This window comes from Abrus precatorius, unplaced genomic scaffold (genome assembly GCF_003935025.1).
Source record: "Abrus precatorius isolate BTA unplaced genomic scaffold, Abrus_2018 Scaffold7, whole genome shotgun sequence".
Taxonomy (NCBI): domain Eukaryota; kingdom Viridiplantae; phylum Streptophyta; class Magnoliopsida; order Fabales; family Fabaceae; genus Abrus; species Abrus precatorius.
The window spans coordinates 11,365,923-11,389,378 of record NW_020874417.1 but is presented as its reverse complement, the minus strand read 5'-3'; the positions used below and the strand labels follow the sequence as shown (position 1 = coordinate 11,389,378).

At 26.3% G+C, this 23,456-nt stretch overlaps 2 protein-coding genes across 2 annotated transcripts; one reads left to right on the top strand and one right to left on the bottom strand.

The window, feature by feature from the left end:
- Positions 1-2,445: 2,445 nt before the first annotated feature.
- On the bottom strand, positions 2,446-5,324 carry LOC113872929 (bZIP transcription factor 50). Its single transcript, XM_027510820.1, has 3 exons — positions 4,911-5,324; positions 3,907-4,130; positions 2,446-2,990 (listed from the first exon to the last, which is right to left on the bottom strand). Exons 1-3 carry the CDS (start codon positions 5,276-5,278, stop codon positions 2,737-2,739), a joined length of 846 nt encoding a protein of 281 aa, XP_027366621.1. The 5' UTR covers positions 5,279-5,324; the 3' UTR covers positions 2,446-2,736.
- A 14,681-nt stretch (positions 5,325-20,005) lies between these two features.
- LOC113873343 (protein YIPF5 homolog) lies at positions 20,006-21,652 on the top strand. The gene has a single exon (XM_027511421.1). It carries the CDS (start codon positions 20,196-20,198, stop codon positions 20,931-20,933), a length of 738 nt encoding a protein of 245 aa, XP_027367222.1. The 5' UTR covers positions 20,006-20,195; the 3' UTR covers positions 20,934-21,652.
- Positions 21,653-23,456: the final 1,804 nt, after the last annotated feature.

The window sequence follows — 23,456 nt, the reverse complement described above, 5'->3', positions numbered from 1 at the left end:
AAATTCTAATTAGAAGGATAAAAATATATTAAAAAAATGAAGTATTTATTTATAAAGAAAGAGTATTCAATTATAAGAATTGATAATATATAGTAAATAAAAGTGTTATAACTTATATTTATATAATATTATGATAATATTTAAGAAAGCAATGGTTTTTATATGCAATTTTAATAGAAAAATAATATAAATAAACTATGGGTGTGTTTTAATTAGGTTATAACAAGGGGGACCGAAAACCAAATCGAATCACAATATAAAAAGCTTTTTTTTTCGGTTTGATTGATTTATTTATTTATTTTTATTAATTTAACAGTTCGAAAACGGTTTGATTTAATTTTTAACTTTCCTATTAAAACATATGATTTAATTATTGTGTAATGGGAAAAACTCATACAATAAATTTATATTTTATAGACATACAATCTGGTTGTCACCCACTTTATAATAAATAAGATATTTATGGTTGTCACCCACTTTATAATAAATAAGTTCTTATTTTAAATATAAAGACTTTATAACAATATATACAGTTTATCGTGTAATGAATAATACTTTTAATCAAAATTTATAGACTTTTATTACTAAAAATAAATAAATATTATTTTTAGGATAAAAATTACCGTAGTTTTATAGTAACTGAAAATAATCATATTTTAAAATTTTGTAATTTGACTTTAAATCTCAAGAAAATAAAAAAAGAAACACGTCATTCAATGTTATTAATCGGTTACCTAACAATTTTAAATATAAATTTTAAAAATTAAATAAAAAAGAGACATACAATGCATAAATGACGGAAGATGACGAAAACAAAAAAGGACAAAAGAGTAGTTAGAAGGAAAAAAAAAGTTATATTTGACATAAAAATAACAATACGTGACAACTCATTTCAACTTATCTAAACTTACTACAAAAAACTAATTTCATTTTAGTTTTTTATTTTTCTTCGCATTTTAGCTTCTTTTAATTATTCACACATGTAACTCATTGTGAACTTAAATATTAGAGTGTCTCTACAATTGAGTCATGTATTGTGAAAGGATCCTAACTACATAACAGGATCCACTTCAAAGTATAATTAACACAGGTATTTTGTATTTAAGTTTTAATATACCTATATTTTTCTATCATTAAGGGTTAAACTCCAGTGGTTAGCAAGAATAAGTTTACAAAATAAAAGGCCTTTCAAATGTTATAAATTTTTACTTCCAAAGGGTTAGCAAATACTGTAATACACACATGAATATGTGGCAACATGTAAAAGCAAAATTGCCTTTTTTTATATGAGGATGTAAGAACGTACCTTGATAATTGGAAATTACCATAAATGTTCAATATTAAAATATAAAGGTTATATGGTAATTTAAAAAGTAACATAAGTTTTTAAGTGGTTGTGACTTTTTTTAAATTTGACCAGATTAAATCTAAGTTTATTATTGTCATGGAAAATATCATTTTCCTAAATACATCTGCAATGATACTAAGTAAAGGTTGAAATCAGATGACTTTTATCAATTTTTTATTTTTAAAGATAAAAATTTTACATAAGTCATATGACTTCTCTTGTATTGCATTATATATTTTGTTATTTTAATTTTTTTTTAATACTATAGTCTCTTTTGATTCAATCATAATCTATCTATTTTTTAATGACAAAACTGTTTTGTATTTGTAAAAAAAAAATTAATAAATTCTATAGCGCTCTATACAATGAGAAAATATTTTAATAAAGTTGATTGTTTATTAAAAAAAAACGTAAATAATGTTTAATTTTTAAAATATTAAAAATCACAACTTTAATTCAGAAAAGAGAGTATAAATGTTTCCTTAAATTTAAGAGTACACGTATGCTTAAAATAATATTTTGATATGTCATATTAAATTTATTGCATATACAAACAATTTATTCTTAGTTTCAAAATTTTTCCACTTTAATTAATTTTAATATGACAAAATAAAATCTTATTTTTTTTATAATAATGAGATCTATTATACTTATGTGCTTAGATAATTTAAAAGATGCAGTAAGCCTTAATTTCTTCAATTAAGCTCTCACTTGTATTAATGATGAACTTGTAAACTATTTTAATTTTTGCACCCATTTCCTATTCGACTCACATCTTGAACTAAGGGGAAATAATGTGTTTTCTACGACCAAAAGTTAACCTAACCAAAAGATTCTTTTATATATATAATTCAATATTAGAACACTTCAGCGGCTGAACTTACGGGACCGATTTACGAAAAAATTGGTTTTCAAACTTGGGTGACTAAAGGCCTGTTTACTTCAATTTACTGTTAAAAAATAATCACTTAATTTTATCTGTTTGAGTAAAACTCTAATTTTCCGTGTTTAGATTTGCTTCTTTCGTACTCTCAGACTTGTAATCAAAATGTTCAGAGAGATCCTTCGGTTGAAAAGCTACTCAGTGGAAGAATTAACCAAAAACAAAATTACTAAAACGGGAAAATAAACGGACTACAAGATAGTGCAAACAATGTTTGAATGCAGCATAAACTGCCTAAAACACAAGCAGCTCGCCATGTTTCATGATTTCATCCTATGACACGTTAAGAGAACATAACATCTGACAAATGCATACATATATCACGGAACCCCCTACTCGTTCAGTTTACAAATTTTCTAATGGTCACCATATGTAATAAGCACAATATAAAAGAAAAAAGAAGGAAGGAATAAATATATTCAAAGGCACACTTCATAAGTTACAGTCATAGAAGTTGGAACACCAAAAAATTGAATTTCATCTTTGTTCTTGTAGCTCGGCATCTTCTACTCTTTACAAATAATTTCATCTGGAAACACTCAGAGATCTTACTTTTTGGCCCTTTTGGAGTCACCCTTCTTAGGTCTTTCTGTTCGGTGTTTTCTCTTGGAGGTACTGCTGTCCACCACAGCATCAGGGGAAGACTGAGGTGGCACATGATGCCCATGAACCACAGCAGGGAACCCAGCAGCAGAGGTTCTGCAACATGAACATGATCAATAAATATCTTTAAACAAATTACATCTAATTATAATGAGCTGCATTTAGTCAGCGTCATAAAACTCTTTCCCTATGATTGTCACATAGGACTTGGGTGATTCTTTGTTGACATCTCAAAATCAATTTTCCATTCAGCAAGCATAATCGCAAATCTTCTTGTTTTATGAGTGGTTTGGAATTTGCAAGTTACTAATATGTTCTTACTTTTGGCATAGCATAAATGGCCTATTTGGAGGAGCTTATGAACTCCTTATAAAAAATAACTTATGATGATCATAAGTTTTTTTCAGCTTATTTCAACAAGGTTTTTACTCATCAAAATAAGTTGTTTTCAGATTATATTGATAAGTTTCGATGATAATTTTAGGAGGTTCAAAAGTAATTTTGAGATTCGACATTTATTTAAACTAATTTTACTACACGGAAAATAAACATAAATGAATTACTCAGAACTTCAGTCTTGCATAATCCATTAAAACACCAAAAGAAAATACAAACCATCCCGTCCACAATAAGATTAAGAAATCATAGTCATAAAATTTAAAAAAAGAATACGTAGTTAGCAACTTAAAAGGCTTAGTATCAGAGGAAGATTCAGGCTCTCACACTCGCAAATTTAATATCAAATTAGCATGGTTATATTGATGCTGTGACAACTTTGGTCATTGTAGATAAGCGTATAATATAAAGCTAATAAATGAAATTGTAAAACATGTGCACAAGATTAACTCCAGATTCCAGAAAACAACCAAATCATGCAACCAAATTAATCAACAAAGCTGCTGTTATCTTCCAGATCAGATGATTTTAGTCATTGAATTACACTGTCCAAAACTTAACAGCAATGAAAACAACAAAAAGCAGAGGCAACATGATTTGCAATCACAAGCCTTACCCAACAAGAGCACAGCAGACTCCTGCATGGTCATGGAAGCACCAAATGAGCCACGCGATTGCAAGCATAGCCGCAAAGCATGGTTCTCAGCATAGCAGCACTGGAGCAAATGCCCCAGTCTTCTGCATTCCCCTTCATAATACCTACTCTTCGTCTCCAGGTTTTGTACATACAATTTCTTCCTCTCTCTTGATCTCACAGCAGCATCTCTGTTCCTCAACTGCCTGAAAGTCAGACGTTGAGCAAAACTCTTTAGAACCATAACCATCATAACACCCCATCAAATTCCATTCCCAATCAAACCACAAAACAAATACAACAAGGATCTTGCTTACCATAGCCATAACAGAAATTTTTTATTGCAAATCATGCAGAGAGTGCATCAGAAATCACAGTGAGAGAGCATTAATAACACTTTCTAATAAATGTTTTCTACAATTTTTTTTTTTTTTAATAAAAGAATGTTTTTACTTTAGATTCCTCGTCCAGTGTTCTTCTTAGGACCCTTTTTAGCATTTTCCATATAACAGACAATCAAGCCAGCAAGCCTTATTCCACTAACTCCTATCTGGAGCCAACTACATGAATCAATAAATCCACAATCATCTGAATGCATGTAAATCAAATTAATTTTATGAACGATATTACACTGACGAGTACTATATTCTATCAAAGTAAATTTGACAACACATTACTACATTCACCATAATTCTACCCCGTAACCAGCTACATCAAACATTAAAAAACTTATAAAACAAATCCAGTACTTTCAAATAAAAAAATACAAGCAAAAACGAAGATATTCTACAAATCTAAATTCGGTAACAAATTACTTATTATTACATTGAAATTTATCAAATCCTGGTCTCAACATCATCAAACTGCAACAATATATGTATTCTGACTATCCAAGTCCATTAATTACAGAGATTTTCCAAAAATAAAAACGCAGAAAAGTCTGAATTATAAAAAAGCTCCAAATAATTTGATTTTTATTTATTTACCTTCTTTGCTTCTTGGACAAGGGTTCATCGGGAGATGCAGCATCAACGGTTCTATCTTTATCGGACCCATCCTCTGACTCAGTCCTCAAAAGCTGACTCTCTGGTCCGTCCTCGGGATCCACCAGAATCTCAGCGAGAAGCTTGCTGTATTCGGACTCGGAGGGCGGCGTTAGGGGACAAACGACGTCGTTCAGATCATCGGTCATGAGCAAGTTCTCGATCTCGGAGAGAAGGGGTGGATTGTGGTCGTCGTTGATGCTAAGGGGAGCGTTGTCGTTTTGGGGAAAATCATGGACTTGGAAATCTGGAAATTGGTCGATAAACGCTTCCCAATCGAACGGGGAGAGAGGGTCTTGTACGGTGTCCATGCGATCAGAAGAGTTAGTTTAGGGAAACGGTTGAATGAGTGAAGATAATATTAATCCGTTGTGACTTGGAGGTTAAGGAAACAGAGTCATAGGTGCAACTGCGTGGATCCCTTGGTGCCGTCACTCTACCAATGGGATCGCGTATCGTGGAATCTACTTTACACGTGTGTAAACCACCCAACATTTTTTTTATGCTTTTTTTAATTTTGCCACCAAATTCATATTTTTTTAGTCATGTCTAAAAGATGTTTACAAATAAGTCTTTAAATAAAAAATATATTTTTAAAATAATTTCTTAGGTCAACTTTTGTTATAACATTATTATTTTATATTTAAATATTTTTTAATTTTAATTTTAGTATTTATAATATATTTTTAATTCTTATAAAAAATTATTGTTTGTTAAAAGTTATTATTGTTTTTCAATGAGATTTGTAGTGGTATAAAAAGAAATATTTGTGAATTCACCACCAAAATTACGTGGTTTTTTAATGATTGGTTAAATATTAAAAAAAATTAATTAGTTGACGGAAATCAATTCATAGTAGTGCTATACATCTTTCGTCAAATTTAGTTTCATACTATTTTGGATTTTTCTTTTCAAATTAAGAGAGCAATGAAAGCTGTTTTTTTTTAATTCTTTCATTTAATAAACTAAATTGTACATTTAAATTTGTTTAGAATTTTAAGTTCAATTTCGATAAATTACTAATTTTATGAACAACTTAAATATAATCTTTTATGTGTTTTTCTTTAATTAAAATAAAAATTTTACCTTAATAATTAATATAATAAAAACTGAGATTAAAAGTAGACACTAATTTCAGAAATAAAATTTTAATTATAAAACACTAAAAGTATTTAATGCAGATATATGCATTTTATTCTTAAATAATCCCATAGATAATCTCTCATGACTATATTAATCTTATATAACACAAAGTTACAAAGGATGGTAAATGTTGTTATTTTAAGATAACATATTAATGAGTATAAAAAATTTTAATTTGGTAATAATTTAAGCCTTTTCATTTTTTAGTGAAAAAATAAAATAAAATTTCAAATTTTCAAATTTTATTTTTTTTATATCAGTCATATTTGATATAATAAAACATTTATTACTAATAATATTTTTTATTTATAAAATATATTAAATTTAAAATTATATAATATAATTTTAAATTTTATGTCGGTGCACACAAAAAACGCGCTCATCCCTGTTGAACAGCTTTCACAAGTTCCGATACACGGTGGAAGTAAAAATGCTACAAAATAAATCAATATATATTTCTGAAAAATAATACTCTATTTCCGATTTTTTCACTATGATATTTTAATACTTTAATTTTATTTATTTATTTACTTCTATTTTATAAAATTAATTAATAATAAAATATTTATTAATATAGATGAATAATATAAAAAATTTAAATATAAATTATTTTTAATTTTTATATAAAATATTAAATTAAGAAAATAGTAAAAATAAAATTTAAAAAAAAGTGTAAATATGAAATTAGTCTTCCACTTTTTTTAAAAAAAATTTAGCTTTTTTTTATGTTCTATATTTTTAAATGTGTTAAAATATTCATTAAATACTTCTCTCTTAACATACGTTTAACTAGAAAATATGTCTGTACATTGCACAAATTTATTTTATTTTTATTAAATTAATTTATTTTAAAATATAAAATATATAATTTAAATATAATTACATTGAAGAAGAGTATAAAATACTTTTTATATGCAACATTTTTTGTATATCCTATATATTTGTCATCCTCTTCAATAATAAGAATTTTTATTCCTTTTGCTAACATTACTCTGAACAATGCAACATATAATTGACTATGACTAAATACAAGTTTTGACAAATATAATTCAACATAATTTAACAGTTGTCCTTGACTTTTATTTATTGTTATTGCATAACATACCTTTATTGAAAATTATTTTCTTCTTAAAAGAAAATGCCACTTGAAGTGCTGTTAAAACTATCTGCGAAATAAGTATTTTAGCACTAATGTTGTTTCCTGTAATTATTTTTGTTAAAAAATTTTAATGATGATATTAACAAATATTTTATTTTATAAATAAATAAATTATTACTATCATAATTTTATTAAAAATGACAATAATAAAAATTTCAGTATAAATACATAAAAAAATTATACGATAATGTATGAAAATTAAAATATATTATTTTTTGTATTTTTATATAAATAAATTTATTTACAAACAATATTATACATATTGGAATAGTATTGTAAAATTAAAATATGTATAATTTAGTGATGTTACATTAGAATGTTCTTATAATTTAAACATTACATGATACATTACTTGGTCCTACAAAAAAAAGTCAATATTCAGTGAATTTGATTTAAATATTTTTTTAAAATTAAAAAATATATAATTTTAAGAATATAACATAATAAATAATTATATTAATAAAAAAATATTTATATTGATTTCATATTTTTATGTATAATACCTGTATTTTGATTTATATTTTGGGAACTAATTTTAAGTCCAGAAAATGATTGAATTTTTTCATTACGAAGCATTGTTCTATGTGTTTGCAATTGAATGTTCTCAGAAAAATTTTCAAAAATATTAGAACTTATATTCCAATCTGAAAATTTTGAATAATCATATAGTTAGAATATGAAATTCTAATAAATAAATATAATTTTATATGTTAATATAAAAAATGCTTCTATAACATTTTAAACACTAACCTCTATCTTCGTTGGATTGAAAGTCTTGCGATAGTTGTAAATATTTAGACTTCATACTCAAGAAATTTTAAAAGTATGTAAAGAGAAATATTCGTTAACTTTTGAAACAAATGATATATATATATATATATATATATAAATTAAATATAATATTTGAACTTAATTCAGAGTTAAAACGTTACATTTTTTTCACTTATTCATTCAATTACAATATAAAAGTTTTAAATATGAAAATAGAACAGTTACCTAAAGATTTAAAAATCAAATCAAATTTATTTTCATTGTTATGATTTTTAATAATGTTTAATTTAGTTTAATTGTTATAATTAATTAGTTTTAATTGGAGAATTTTGAATTTATCATTCTCATTATAACATTTTATAAAAAGAAACATTGCAACAAAATCATTAAGGATAAATGTTGTTAATTTTTAATTTAAAAAAATTAAATTTGTCATCATAATTATTATATATAAAATATTATCTACGTTAACAGGTTATACATAATTATGATATATCAATTCTTATTAAATCATTTGAAAATAATAATAGAAGAAGAGAAAAAAAGAGTTAATTTTTTTTTAATTAAGATTTAGGTAAAAATTAAAAGAAAAGAATGATTGTATTTAATATAAAAATTAATTTTTATATTATTAAAATTACAGATGTTGATATAATATAAAATTTATATAAGTCACATATAAGATTTATCTAAGAACAAAAATCATACATAATAAAGTAAGAGAGAGATATATAATAAAATAATAAAATTATTTTATAAAAAGACGTAAATATTTAGTGACATTTTACTTTTGAGATTCTACACAATATTAAAAGTAGTTATACAATATTTCAATAAAAATGGTTCAATCTTCGAAATCTTTCATTATTGCTTTATATTCACCATTTTTTGCTTCGTCTTCCTCATATTGCAACTTAAAAGAAAATATCAAATGTAAATTACTGTATGATTTAAGAATTTGAACAATACATTATAAATTTATAATGTATACATTAATTTTCTCTTTCTTTTTGGTAAATTTGGTGTTTTCACATTTGAAAATATATGTGAACAACTAGCCAAGTCATTTTCTTTTGTTATTGTATATGTATTGTCTAAACCTTCTTCTTTCTCAATCTGTAAATATTAGACAATAAAAATAAAATTATTTATCATCATATCTATAAACATTATAGATAAAAGTAATGAAACTCCAATTTAATCTTCTATATTACCTTTACTATTAGCTTCACAATTTTATGTGCCGTGAAGCTTTGTCATCCACGACATTCAAAGTAAGTACTCATTTTTATTTGAAAAATATGTGAAGTGCAATAATCTTTAAAAGTTGTGGAGGCAACCTTAACCCTTCACCATCACCCTTAAAAAAATTATCACATAAAAATAGTTATATATTTTAATATATTTTATTGATATAATCAATCATTTGATTAAATTTTTCAATAAGTTAGAACTTAACATTTTTGCTTACAATATCAGATGTTGCAATAAGATCTTTTAACTTTACTTGTGCTAATTGTTCAACAACTTCATCAAATAAAACAAATATAGTTGAATCCATAAAATCTTTAACATTAAGCTCAAGATGAAACATGTAATTTATATAAATCAAGGTAATAATATATAATTCAATTTATTTTAACATGAAAATTTAAAAATTAGAATATATAGTGATAAATTAATTACCTTGTCATTGGATAATCAATGTCTTTATAACATGATTCACATTTAAAATTTGTAGTTATGAAAGAAATTTTCTTATTGTAATGGGGGCAAGAAATATAATATCAATCACTTTTAAACAATATATCGTTCACAGTTGCAATACAACCATTGTATTATCACATTGTATTGAGTAATGTCACATTAATTAGTAGGTGTAGTCAATTTTACATCTATTACAATAAAAAATTATGTTAAACTAATTAATAAAACAATTTAAATATGCAAATTTGTCTTTTATTATAAATTTAATTTAACAACATATATTATAAACTATTAATTTTGTAAGTTTAATTTTTTTAATTCAAAAAAATAATTCTTGTGACATTACTCAATAATTTTTTTAAGCATTTGTTCATTTTTGAACTAATTGGGTATTTTATATTACAATAAAAAAATTATGTTAAACTAATTAATAAAATAATTTAAATATACAAATTTATCTTTTATTATAAATTTAATTTAAAAACATATATTATAAACTAATAATTTTATAAGTTTAATGTTTTTAATTCAAAATATATTTTAGTGTTTTAAGTACATAATAAAATATAGATTATATTAAAATACAATAATAATTTTAATTTATAAATTATGAAAAATATTATAATTAAGTTTAATAATGATAATTTAAGCTAATTTATAGTATAAATATTTATGTTGTTGTTTGTAGCATAATATAACCATCAATACTAATAAATATTCTTTAAATACAATTCAAACATAATAAGTGTAAATAAAATATAATTTTAATTCATAAATTATACGTTTTAAATTTTAATATACATTAATAAGTGGAGTTAATGGGAACGACTTTATATATTCTAAATTTTAATGTATAAAGTAATAAGTAGATGAAGTTACGTTTCAAAATTTAATACACCCAGTAATAAAGTAGGTGTAGAAATAAGCTTTTATGTTTCAAAATTTAATATACCTAGTAATAAGCAAGTGTAGTCAATGCGAGTGACTTTATATATTCTGAATCTTAATGTATAGAGTAATAAGTAGATGAAGTTACGCATATAGAAATAAGCTTTTATGTTTCAAAATTTAATACACCCAGTAATAAATAATAAGTAGGTGCAGTAATAAGCAAGTATAGTCAATGCGAGTAACTTTATACATTTTGAATTTTAATGTATAGAGTAATAAGTAGATGAAGTTACGCATATAGAAATAAGCTTTTATATTTCAAAATTTAATACACCCAATAATAAATAAGTGCAGTCAATTATATATATATATATATATATATATATATATATATATAGGTTTACGGTTTATTTATGCCTTATGAAATCATCATGCCTTTTTATATTTATGATATTCTTGGAGAATTTGAATTTTATCACCCTGTTGATATTAGGAGAAAGTTAAGAGAAGTTAGAAAACTGCTACAACAAACTCAAGATAGTTTTCAAAAGACAATTTTTCTTTTAGATATTAAAGAAAATAAGAAAGATTTAAAAGTTTTGTCAAGAGCTTGAATTTTAATCAGATGCATATCATTAATCTTGTAATCTTCTTTTGCTATATCCTAAGTTGATTATAACTTGTTCAAACATAAGTTTGTTATTTAGAATCCAAATGGGTAGCAGTGAGAACTGTGTGTACGTTGGTAAGCCTGGAAGGTGTTTCCAGTAGTAAGTCCTGAGCGTGGACAGTAAAACCGTTGGTAAGCCTTGGTGTTCCTGTAGCCTTTAGGATCCAAGATGGCAAATTTATTAAGATCAATAAGTAATCTAGCTCTAGGTAGAAACAAAGAGATAATTACAAGAGTAATGAGAGTAGAAGATGAAAATTCTTCTTCTTCGACAGTAACCTCTTCTTCCTTAACAACGCCTCAACAAATTACCATAGATGATATAGAAAAATCTTTACATGATTGGTCAATACCTATAGTTAAAGAAAAGGATGTTTACAAAGATAGATCTGTTTGGTCTTTTAGAAATAATCATGAACAAATCCACAAAATAGAATATTCATATCCTGGAACAAAATTAAATAATGCAATCCAACTCCTAGAAGATCAACTTATACAAAATCATAAACAAGAAGGGTTTAAGTTTATCCATATAGGGTTAATACAATTAGTTGTTAAACCAAACTTTAAAATAGGAGTAGATCTCCCTATACTTGTTTTATTAAGAGATATGAAATTACAAAATAAAAGTGATTCTATAATAGCAACTTTAGAAAGTAACCTACATGATGGGCCAGTTTTCTTTAATTACTATCCCAATATATCAATGTCTTTAGATAATGAAAAAACATCTAAAGCCATAAAAATATTTACAAAAATAAAAGAAAATATAGTAGATGACTCGTTTGATCCATTCCATGTGATCTATAGAGTCTATTATAAAATTACAAAAATTCCCTATGGGTTTAAAGCACATAGACAAATCAATATAGATGAAACTGTAGTTATACAAGCCAATTTAAATAGAAGTTTAGTATAAGTACCCAAGAGATTAAGACATGACCAATTAACAATACTAGAAGAATGGATTTTTGAAGAACCTTCTTCTATTAAGCAAGAAAATACAGAAATAAGAGATATAATAGAAGAACCAAAAAGGTTTAGGCTAAGAATGAATAGGTCTAGATCAATTTGTATAGCAAATTCGTCCACTATTAGATAACCTTCAAGACATTCTATTAGCGGATCAATAGTAGATATAGACATAACCAAAATAGATAATATAACTAGACCAGGAATTTCTATTCTAGTCTATAACTAAAATTCGGAAGTAAATTATAGTCCAACACCTTCTTAGGTTTTAAATACAATAGAAAAACTTGAACTTTTTACTATAGATTAAAAATATATTAAAGAAGACATAGATGGAGAACACAACATAGATAGAAAAACTTGGTTAATAGAAACATTTAGTCAACAACAAAGGGCAGAAATTAGAGAAAAATTTTATAAATATTTAGAGGAAATACAAATAAATACTTATTTTTTTCCCATAGATGGAAAAATATTGTATACAAAATAATATAAATTACCCATTTAATAAAGAGATAAATCATTTACAAAAAATTAAAAATATATGGAAAACAACCACAGGAAAAATAATAGAAGATGAATATCCTCCTCTAGAACAAATAAAAATATAGGTAGAAAATGAAGAAGTGGAAGCTAGTCCTTACAAAAAAATTAATGAAAATAGTGAACCAATAAATAAAAAAGATATAAATAAAATACATCAACAATTAAATTATTCTAATACAATAATAAACTTAATGACTAATCAATTAAACAGAATAGAAAATAATAAAGAAAATTTTAGTAGTAATAATAATATTAAAAAATCACATTATTTAGATAAACAAATATATCCAATTACTACTATGTCTGCACAAGTTATGAAAGAATTAGGAAAGAAATCCGAACTTGAATTAGATATAGAAGAAATATAAACAAAAATAGCTAAGGTAAGTTTAGATAAACAAACAATAAATACCTTAGAAATTAATAAAATTTATGAATACCCAAAAATAAAACATTATTACAACAGACCTACACTACCAGATGTCGCCTTAGAAAATAGACTATATTTTGTACAAAATTCCTATGGAGGCAATGATATTGTAGAATGGAATATTGATGGTGTCTCTGAACAACAAATTTTTGATGTTACACAACAAATGGCTATGTCAGCCACTGCCTACAAAATGAGAAATGTCTCTAATAGAGTAACAGCTGAAGCTATCGTGCAAGGCTTCACTGGACAACTTAGAGGCTGGTGGGATAACTATGTAACCCCTGCAGATAGAGAATTTATATTAGGACACGTTAAATAAGAAAATAATGAACAAGATGCTGTTGTAACACTTATATATACAATATTATTACACTTTACAGGAGATCCTATAGTATTTAGAGAAAGAGTAAGAAAACAATTACATAAACTAAGTTGTCCAACTATTATTGACTATACTTGGTATAGGGATATGTTTATGTCAAAAGTAATGATGTTAGAGGATGCTAATGAACCATATTGGAAAGAAAGATTTATCTGTGGAATTCCTTCTTTATTTGCAGCAAAAGTCATAGAAAATATCAAAAATAGATTAGGAGAACATATATATTATAGAACATTAATTTTAGGACAACTACATGGTTTTGTAATAGATACTGCAATAAAAATATGTGGAGACATAAAATTACAAAATCAAATTAGAAAATAAGAAATAATAGGGAAAGCAGAATTAGGAAGCTTTTGCGCACAATATAGAATAGGGCCGATACAAGCTCCTAGTAGAATAATTAGAAAAAATAATAAAAGAAAACAAAATCAAAATCCTCCAAACCATCAGAAAAAATCATATAAGAAAAATACCTATAAAAAACCATATAAGAAAAATATAACTAAACCACCACAAAATACAAATAATAATTAATTTAAAGGAAATTGCTGGAAATGTGGAAAGTATGGTCATCGTGCAGATAAATGTAGAGTAGAAAAGAAAATTAACTCTATTGAAAACGAAGAACTTAAACAAGTTCTCTATACAATTCTAATAAACTCTGAACCGGAACCAGACTTCTTAGATGAAGAATATGAAAATAAAAATGCACAAGAAAATGAAATTTATCAACTAGATAATACTTCAGAAGAATCTGAAGAAGAGCAAAGTTTTTGTTTAGGACTAGGATTATGTAATTGTGATGATTGTAAGACTCCACAAATCAATACTATAACCAGAGATCAGACTCAATCCTTAATAACAATAATAGAAGGCCTTAAAGAAGGACCTTTAAAAGTAGAATTTATCAAAAAACTTAATGAATTTGTAACAAGAGAAGAGCCAAAAAAAGTAGTAATTAAGCCTATAGAAATGATAGAAGTCTTTGAAAGGTTTCAAACTCCTAGTCAACAAACAACTATAAAAGATTTACAAAAAGAAATAGTAAACTTAAAAACAGAAATAAAAGAACTAAAAGAATATCAAAAAGACTTAGAAATTAGATTACTTTTTTTAGAAGGTAAAGAGATTCTTAAACTACAAGAAAATCAAACTGGTACATCAGGAACAAAGGTAGAAAAATAACCAGATATATTTAATCTAGAATTATTAACACTGATAACTTCACACAAGTGGTAGTGTGAAATAACACTAATTGTAGAACAATAAAAGTTTAACTTAATAGCTTTAATAGACTCAGGAGCAGATGTTAATTGTATACAAGAAGGAATAATTTCTACAAAATATTATAAAAAAACTACAGAACAATTATCAGCTACAGGAGGAAATAAACTTAAAATAAATTATAAATTATCAAAAGAAAAAATTTGTAAAAACAAAATATGTTTTACCACATCATTTATATTAGTAAAAGATATAGGAAACAAAATAATATTAGGAACCCCCTTTCTAACATTATTATATCCTTGTGAAATTAACAATACAAGAATTACTAGTAAGGTAATACCAGATAGAGAAATAAAATTTGAATTTTTACAACCACCAAAGATTAGAGAACTAAATTTAGTACAAGAAGCATCAATAACTAGAATAAATCAAATAGAAAGAAAACAAAAATAAATTAATTTTATTAATAAAGAAATAGAATATAAAAAATTTGAAGAACAATTAAAAAAATGAAAACATTAAAAAGATTATACAAAATTTTGAAAAAAGAATTACAAAAGAAATTTGTAACTTAAATCCTATAGCATTTCACCATAGAAAAAAAAATGAGATAGAATTGTCATATGAAGAAGGATTTGATGAAACGAATATACCAACAAAAGCTAGACCAATACAAATGAATGAAGAATAACTAAAATTTTGTAAACAAGAACTACAAGAATACTTAGAAAAAGGATTAATTAGATCGTCAAAATCACCTTGGAGTTGTACAGGGTTCTATGTAAATAAAGCTTCAGAACAAGAAAGAGGGGTCCCAAGATTAGTAATAAATTATAAGCCCCTTAATAAAGTATTAAAATGGATTAGGTATCCTATACCTAATAAACAAGATTTAATCAAAAGGTTAATTAATGCCAATATATTTTCAAAATTTGATATGAAATCAGAATATTATTAATATCTGTAAAAGAACAAGATAGGTGGTACAAAACAACTTTCGTAGTACCATTTGGACATTTCGAATGGAATGTAATGCCCCAAGGATTAAAAAATGCTCCAAGTGAGTTTCAAGAAATTATGAATAATATATTTTATCCATATATGAATTTCTCAATAGTTTATTTAGATGATGTATTAATTTTTTCAAAAGGAATTAATTAGCATATACAACATTTAAACAAATTTATAGAATTGATTAAACAAAATGGACTTTGTGTATCAGCCAAGAAAATAAAAATATTTCAAGATAAAATTAGATTTTTAAGATTTAATATTTATCAAGGCACAATAACACTCATACAAAGATCTATAAAATTTACTGATAAATTTTCAGACCAATTAAAAGACAAAACTCAACTGCAGAGGTTTTTAGGATGTTTAAATTATGTGACAGATTTTTTACCAAATATTATAACAATATGTGCTCATTTATATAAACGTCTTAGGAAAAATCCTCAACTATGGGATGAAGAGATGACTAAAATAGTCTAACAAGTAAAAGTACTAGTTAAAAGTCTTCATTGTCTAGAAATACTAGATCTTTATATATATATATATATATATATATATATATATATATAGATAGACATAGGTTGTAACAAAGCTTAGAAAACAAATCTAATAACACGAGACTATCTTTGTTCACATGTGTATATGCGCATTTAAATAAATAACATGTATGTCAACACGTTCAGAAAAAACATGGAATTTGTGGTACTACAAATACTATTTGTTCATTTCTATTATAAGAAACAATAGCTTTTAGTCAAACATAATAATAATTCAGATAATTTACTCGTCTTTATCACTTTTTTTAGATAGTTGAAATGGCAAACTCACGTCGTTAAAAGATCAAACATATCTTCTTCAGTTATAAATGTAAAGCACAATAATAGCTTGACTTTTGATAGCTTTTTGAACGGTTAATTCCAAATTTCTTTATTTGATGAAGGTGAATTGTTAATTGAAAAATCAATAATTGAGTTTTTTTTTATCAACTTTACATTTTGCCGCATAATATCAATTTGATTTTCCAATCAAACATCGTAAATCTATACCTAATAAATTCAATAATTAATATTTTGTGTACCAACTTGATTTTAAAAACTTAATGAAAAAAATAGCCCACTAAAAGAGAAGATTATTCTTCTTTATTATAAAATTCGATTTTTACTAAAATTTATATTGTAAATATTATTCGTTAATATATAGATTATTTATTCCCGTTAAAGTTAGAACATAGTTCCTCTTTCCTTACACCGAGTTTAGTTGTGGCAAGAAATGCGAGATTTGGTTCTGTACAGATCCCTCACCAATTTTAGGCTTTTAAGTTTGAGTTTGACTAGCAAATTTACTTCATGGTCTTTTCTTGACTAATGTGGCAAATAAATCGTAATTCCAATTGGCTTTTGTATTCAATTTGCTTCCATAAAACTAATTTTGAATTAAAATAAATCAATTTTAAAATTAAGTGATTTATACTTAAAAATTGAATCTCAATAAAAAAAAAAATTGTAATAAAAGTAATAAAAAAATTATAACTCCGCATAAAAGTTATATATTTTAACTTTTAGCCTATGATATGGTTTGCCATATTTTAATATCCAATTATTTAACAATTTTATAATAATCAGACAAACTTTACAATTATTTTCAAATTTTGATTTTTTTTTCAATTTTATGATTAAAATGGTGCAAATAGTAAGTTTTCAGAAACAAACCAAATAAGCACAAATACATGTCATTGGACTTTCTAAATATTTGTGGAGGGGAATTTTCTAAATAAAATAATCAATATAATACTTTCTCTCTTAAAACTTATTTTTCTTCTCATTTAATTAGAAACATATTTTTTAAAATAAAATACCATTAAATTTTGTCAGAAGAATACTTGTAAAATTCAATTAGTCTATACTTAGAAAATTAAATAGTTTGATAATTTCTATAAATTGTATAATTGACTAATTATACAAAAAAGAGAAATCCAACTCATAAAAGTTGGAATTTTTTTTGTTAATCTAATATTATTTGTATATTAATCATATTTTTCTTCAAATTTTATCTAGTTTCTAATAATTTTTAAAAATTTTCATATTTATGTTATGCAAATAGCGTAAAACAAGTAAAAATTAAAATGCATGTTGCTTTGTTCTGATTCTGATTTTGACCTTCTTTTTACTTTGTTTTCCTTAGGGGCTCCTAGTATTGGGATAAGCTAAAATGCTTTCTCCTTAAAAGCATTTATCATTTTATTGCTTAAGTTAGGCCTACTGCTGAGGGCTAAAACATGATGTATTGGGACTTAACTAGTAATAAGATATTTTCTCTTAAAAATGCTTATCAACTTATTTCCAAATCTTACTTACCTAATTACCAATCTAATGATTTAAATTGGCTTGGTAGTGGGATGATTTTCCTAAGATAAAACCGTTTCTTTGAAAATTATTGTATGGTAAACTCTTTACCAATGAGGAAAGATTTAGGAGAAAGATGACATGATACTCTACTTGTCCTAGATGTAATGAGGCCTTAGAGACATTTATGCATGTACTTCGTGATTATTTTTATACTAAAGATATTTAGAATCATGTTATATTACTTAACCAATTTGTTTTTTTTTTATAGTACTGGTTTGAGTAGTTGACTAAAATCTCGCTGATTTTTTCTTTAGTAAGATTCATTGTTAGAATAGGCTATTTGGTCTCTTTGTTTAGGCATATTTGGAAGAGGAGAAAGATTTTTTTTTTTTCAAAATCATATCATTTAGCCTAATACTTTAGCTCACACAGTTCATTGTGAATTTGAGTTTTTTAATTTTTGTTGCAGAGACTCATCCAAAAACCTCCCAAGGTTATCCAAGGATCAGTTAGCTACAAAATGTATTCCTCTTACCTTTGGTCCAATGAAGTTAAACGTCAACAAAGTAGTTTCTATAGCTAATGAATTGACTGCTTGTGGAGGCTTGTTAAGGGATTACTAAAGACATCGCATTGCTGGGTTCTAGGGTAGGATTCAGTTTTGTACTCCCCTTGAAGCAGAGTTTTAAGCCATTTACATGAGAATAAGATTGGTTATTTGTAAAGGTGTTGAAGCAATTTAGGTTGAAAGTAACTCTAAATATATCTTGTCTTTAATCTTGAATATTTAGTCTAATTATCATCCCTTGTGTTACTTGATTTTAGGAATTAAGAAGCTTTTAAAACATGTTAAATTTATTAAGTTTTACCTCATATATAAGGAAATGAACTAATGTGCTAATAGATCTATCAAAATGGGCCTTAAAAAAATGATTATTTTTTTAGTTACGAGTATACCCTTCTTTCTTGGATTCCTTCCTAGGCATGGATATGTTTAGCTCTTGGATCCTTAGGAGAGTTATGTGAGTTTTGGACTTTTAATCCCCTTTGAATAGGAAAAAAAAAAACTAAAGATTTCTGTTCCCAAAAAATATATAGCAACAAAATCTTGAAAATTATATTAAGTAGCTTTATCTAAAGAGACGCTCAAAGGACGAAATCATTTACCCACTTCAGAATAGTTCCCCTCACAATAATCTCACGTCCAAATATCTCTCACTACTCCTTGGTTGTGCAATTGTCAAAGACCCTTTAACGCATCTATCTCAAAACCTCTAAAGCTGGTGGAATCCAACAGAATCGATAGAAGCATCTAAAACAAAGCATTGATAATTAAGCACCCTTAAAAGCATGGAGCAAATTTCGTGGCATAGAACTATTCTCAGACTTCCATCTTTTTGTATCCTTTCTCATAAGCTATTGATGAATGAATGATGTGATCTTCCGTTTAGTTTTTAGTGTCAGACATGGGTATTTTGATACTGTTAGAGACATAAAACAAAAAATATTTAAATAAAATCTAAGAACTAATTTCATATTTTAGAAGAAAAAAAATCGTTGGAACTGTTGTCGGGTACCGAATTGAATGCACAATTTTACTCGAATTACGTGGCCTGTGATTTTTTTGGTTTACTCAATGTTTAATTTATCGCCTTTATTCTATAAAGATGCAAAAACTGCATTACATGCAGTTCGTGTCAATTTTTTTGGTGTAGAAGTACTCACGAATATATTTAGTTTAAATAATTCCTTTTTCTCATTGCTTGGCTTGTAAGAAAATTAGCGGCACCATAGTCTGCAAATGACACGTTCGTTCCAGAGAAAAACAGAGATAAGAGAAACATGACTGATCCCATCGTTCACACTCAGCAGATTCGGTTTCTTTCTTTCTCCCCAATCTAATCCCATCTTCATTTCAGTTTCAATTTTAATTCAATTGCATTTGCATTTGCATTTGATTTCCCCACAATGTCGAACCCGAAAGAATTCACGGTGCCCCCAGTGATTTTCCCCTCAGGCGGAAACCCAGGACCCTCAGGCACAGTCCAACGGCGTCCAACGGCGCCGTTTCAGCCCCGAGGCAACGCGAACCCAATCCCCTTCATGTCCTTCGAAATAGGCGCCGCAACGACGTCGTTTCCCGCGCCACACTTCACTCCTACACCCTCCTCCTCCAACTTCGACGACGAGCCCCCACTCCTGGAAGAACTCGGCATCAACACCAAACAAATCTGGAACAAAACGACATCGATCCTCAACCCCCTTCGCGTCGCAAATCCCAACAACCTCCACGACGACGCCGATCTCTCTGGACCCGTGCTTTTAGTGATGTCGTTTGGGCTTTTCCAACTCCTCGCGGGGAAGATCCACTTCGGAATCATTCTCGGGTGGGTCACCGTTTCGGCGTTGTTCCTCTACGTTGTGTTTAACATGCTGGCGGGGCGTAACGGCACGTTGGATCTGTACCGTTGCGTGAGTCTCATTGGGTATTGCATGTTGCCCATGGTTATGCTTTCCGCGCTTTCGCTGTTTCTTCCGCAAGGTGGGTTAGCTATCTCTGTTGTTGCTGTCGTTTTCGTTGTGTGGTCCACTAGGGCTTGCACTTCGCTCCTCGTGCAAGTCGCTCGCTGGGATGAACACCCTGGACTCGTTGCCTATGTTTGCTTCCTCATTTATACCTTGTTCTCGCTTCTCGTTGTCTTTTGAATTTCTATTCTTAATTTTTTTGTAGAATAATGAATTGGAGAAAAACATCAATTTTATTTGAGATTGATTGATTGATTCTATTTCGAAATCGCCATTTCTGATTGAGACTAAATTTGCTTTCTCAGAAATATAATTAGGGGCCGAATTGATCGATGATGTGGGTTTTAGGAATTAAATTGATGTTTTACTCAACTTTATAGTTAGTGACTAGTGTGTGTCGTTAGTTTGATTCATCACATTGAGCCCGCCCTATTTTACAGTCAAAAGGTTAGCAACATTAGGCTTCTATATTCATGGGAATGAATGGCTTGTGATTCAAAGGGGAAATTCAGCCTTTTTTTAACTGTATCATTCTTTCAGATTTTGGTCAGTATCTCATCAATGAAAATTCTTTTTCATATTTTGTCAGCTGAAATAACAAGTCCTTTTCTGCGCTCTGTTATGATTATGTGTTGGTGGTGTTCTTGCATATTGTGGATATTCATATGCTGTAATCCGTGTTGTACACCAATGATGATTACAGCAAGGGATGCCAAATTTTGATGATGAATACTGCATTCTGGGCATCTTAACAACACGTTATCATGAATATTTATCGTACTAATTAACAGTTCGGCCACTAGGCAATGTCTGTCAAACTAAAGCATTCTAGATTAGCAGGAAATATCTCAAGCCTTCAAAATTTAACTTTGGGGCATGCTTATTATCGTACTAATATAAATTTTATTAAATATGTTTAATTTAGTAATTAGTTTTTCAGCTTTTATCTTTTAATTTTTGTTCTATAGCTAAAAGCTATCCTTTTAACTTTAAGCTAGCTTATTCACTAGTGTTTGCCAAATATACCTTGACTTCCTAGTTGTATTTTTTTTCATGTCACCGAAATTTGGAAAAAAAATATTTGTGTAGACCCAATCATTATATTTTCAACTAATAACAAGATGACACATGTAATTTTTAAAAAAATTAGACATGTAGCGAAATTTGAGTCATTGTAACTCTGAATTACCTATAAATTTCTCTAAATTTTAAGTTTAGGGGTGACTTGAGTGAGGAGACACAACCCAAGCATACAATAGTACAATGCAGAAAGGCTATGAGTTGTTTGTTCAGAATTTTTAGACTTGTAATACAGTACCAGTATTGGACTCATTCATATCTAAGTACATAGTAATGACATAATCAATGAATCAACTAAAGTCATTTATGCATAAAACAATTTCATTCTAAAATGCTATCACGTTCTTAATTAAATCTCTCCCGTGACAGTAAAGATAGATAAAATATAATTAATAATTAATTTATTACACAATAATGGCACAATATATAATAAACGATAACAAAGTATACACATGAATTGAACTTGTAAGAAAACTACAATTAAAATAACCAAAAATTAAAATATTACCATTTTTTAAATTAAAAAAATACAAAAAATTATCTGTAGGGCAATAAATTTTTATATATAAATAAAAACAATTTTTTATTTAATATGTATTCATAAATATAAATAATCGTGGTTTTATTACACAATAATGACACGAGGGCCATACATAGTAAGGAATAATAAAATTAAAGTTTAAACATAAATTGAATTTATAAGAAAAAAATAAAAATGTTAAGCATAATATTGTATACAATAATAATAAAATATATAACATACAATAACAAAATTAAAGTGTAAACGTAAATTTGCTTTATAAGAAAATTAAATTAGAATTAATAAAGCATTAAAATAATAACAAAATTTAAATATAAAAAAAATACAAAAAGCTTGTATTAAATAAGTTTTTATGCATACAAATATTTAATAATTTATTTCTATATTAATATATATATATATATATATATATATATATTAATCAATATAAAATAAAATCAATTTATTATAATTTAACTAATTATTAAATTTTTTTATTTTTTATCATTCTTTTTATAAAGAAACAAAGTGGAAGTCACACAATAAAAAATAATTATAACAACAAATTAAAAATTTACCAATCTAAAATAAAATAAATTATTATCTATAAAATTATTACTAACCTAAATGCAGGTAGGTTACTAACAACAATATATGTGAAAAATGAGTTTATCGGGAAGAAAATAAATTTATAAATATCATTTATTCATACATGTATAATAAAAGAAACCTTTAGGCTACACACATTTATTCATTGGAGGAAAGGGGCGATAATACCATGTGGCAACACTAGAAGTCTAGAGCAAGTCTCACCCTTATAAATGCCTCTCGCCCATTATAGGAGCAATAATTATTGAAAAAATATATATAATTTTAATATTTTATTAAAAATTATACAATTTTTAAATTATATATATATATATATATATATATATATATATATATGAATCTAACTTTTTAAGTAAAGTATACTTAAAAAAATTGTAAAAATATATTTTAAAAATATTATAATTTTTGTTCTAATTATAATTTCTTTTTTAACATTAAAATTGAATAAAATTATTATAATTTAATATCAAATTTTAATAATATCTTTACATGAA

What these genes read in the sequence shown, in the direction of transcription:
- LOC113872929 (XM_027510820.1), bottom strand. Translation starts at nt 5,278, where the DNA reads ATGGACACCGTACAAGACCCTCTCTCCCCGTTCGATTGGGAAGCGTTT. An exon ending in TTGTCCAAGAAGCAAAGAAG is followed by an intron (nt 4,131 to 4,910) that starts GTAAATAAATAA and finishes TCTGACTTTCAG; the next exon opens with GCAGTTGAGGAACAGAGATG. An exon ending in GTCTGCTGTGCTCTTGTTGG is followed by an intron (nt 2,991 to 3,906) that starts GTAAGGCTTGTG and finishes TTCATGTTGCAG; the next exon opens with AACCTCTGCTGCTGGGTTCC.
- LOC113873343 (XM_027511421.1), top strand. Translation starts at nt 20,196, where the DNA reads ATGTCGAACCCGAAAGAATTCACGGTGCCCCCAGTGATTTTCCCCTCA.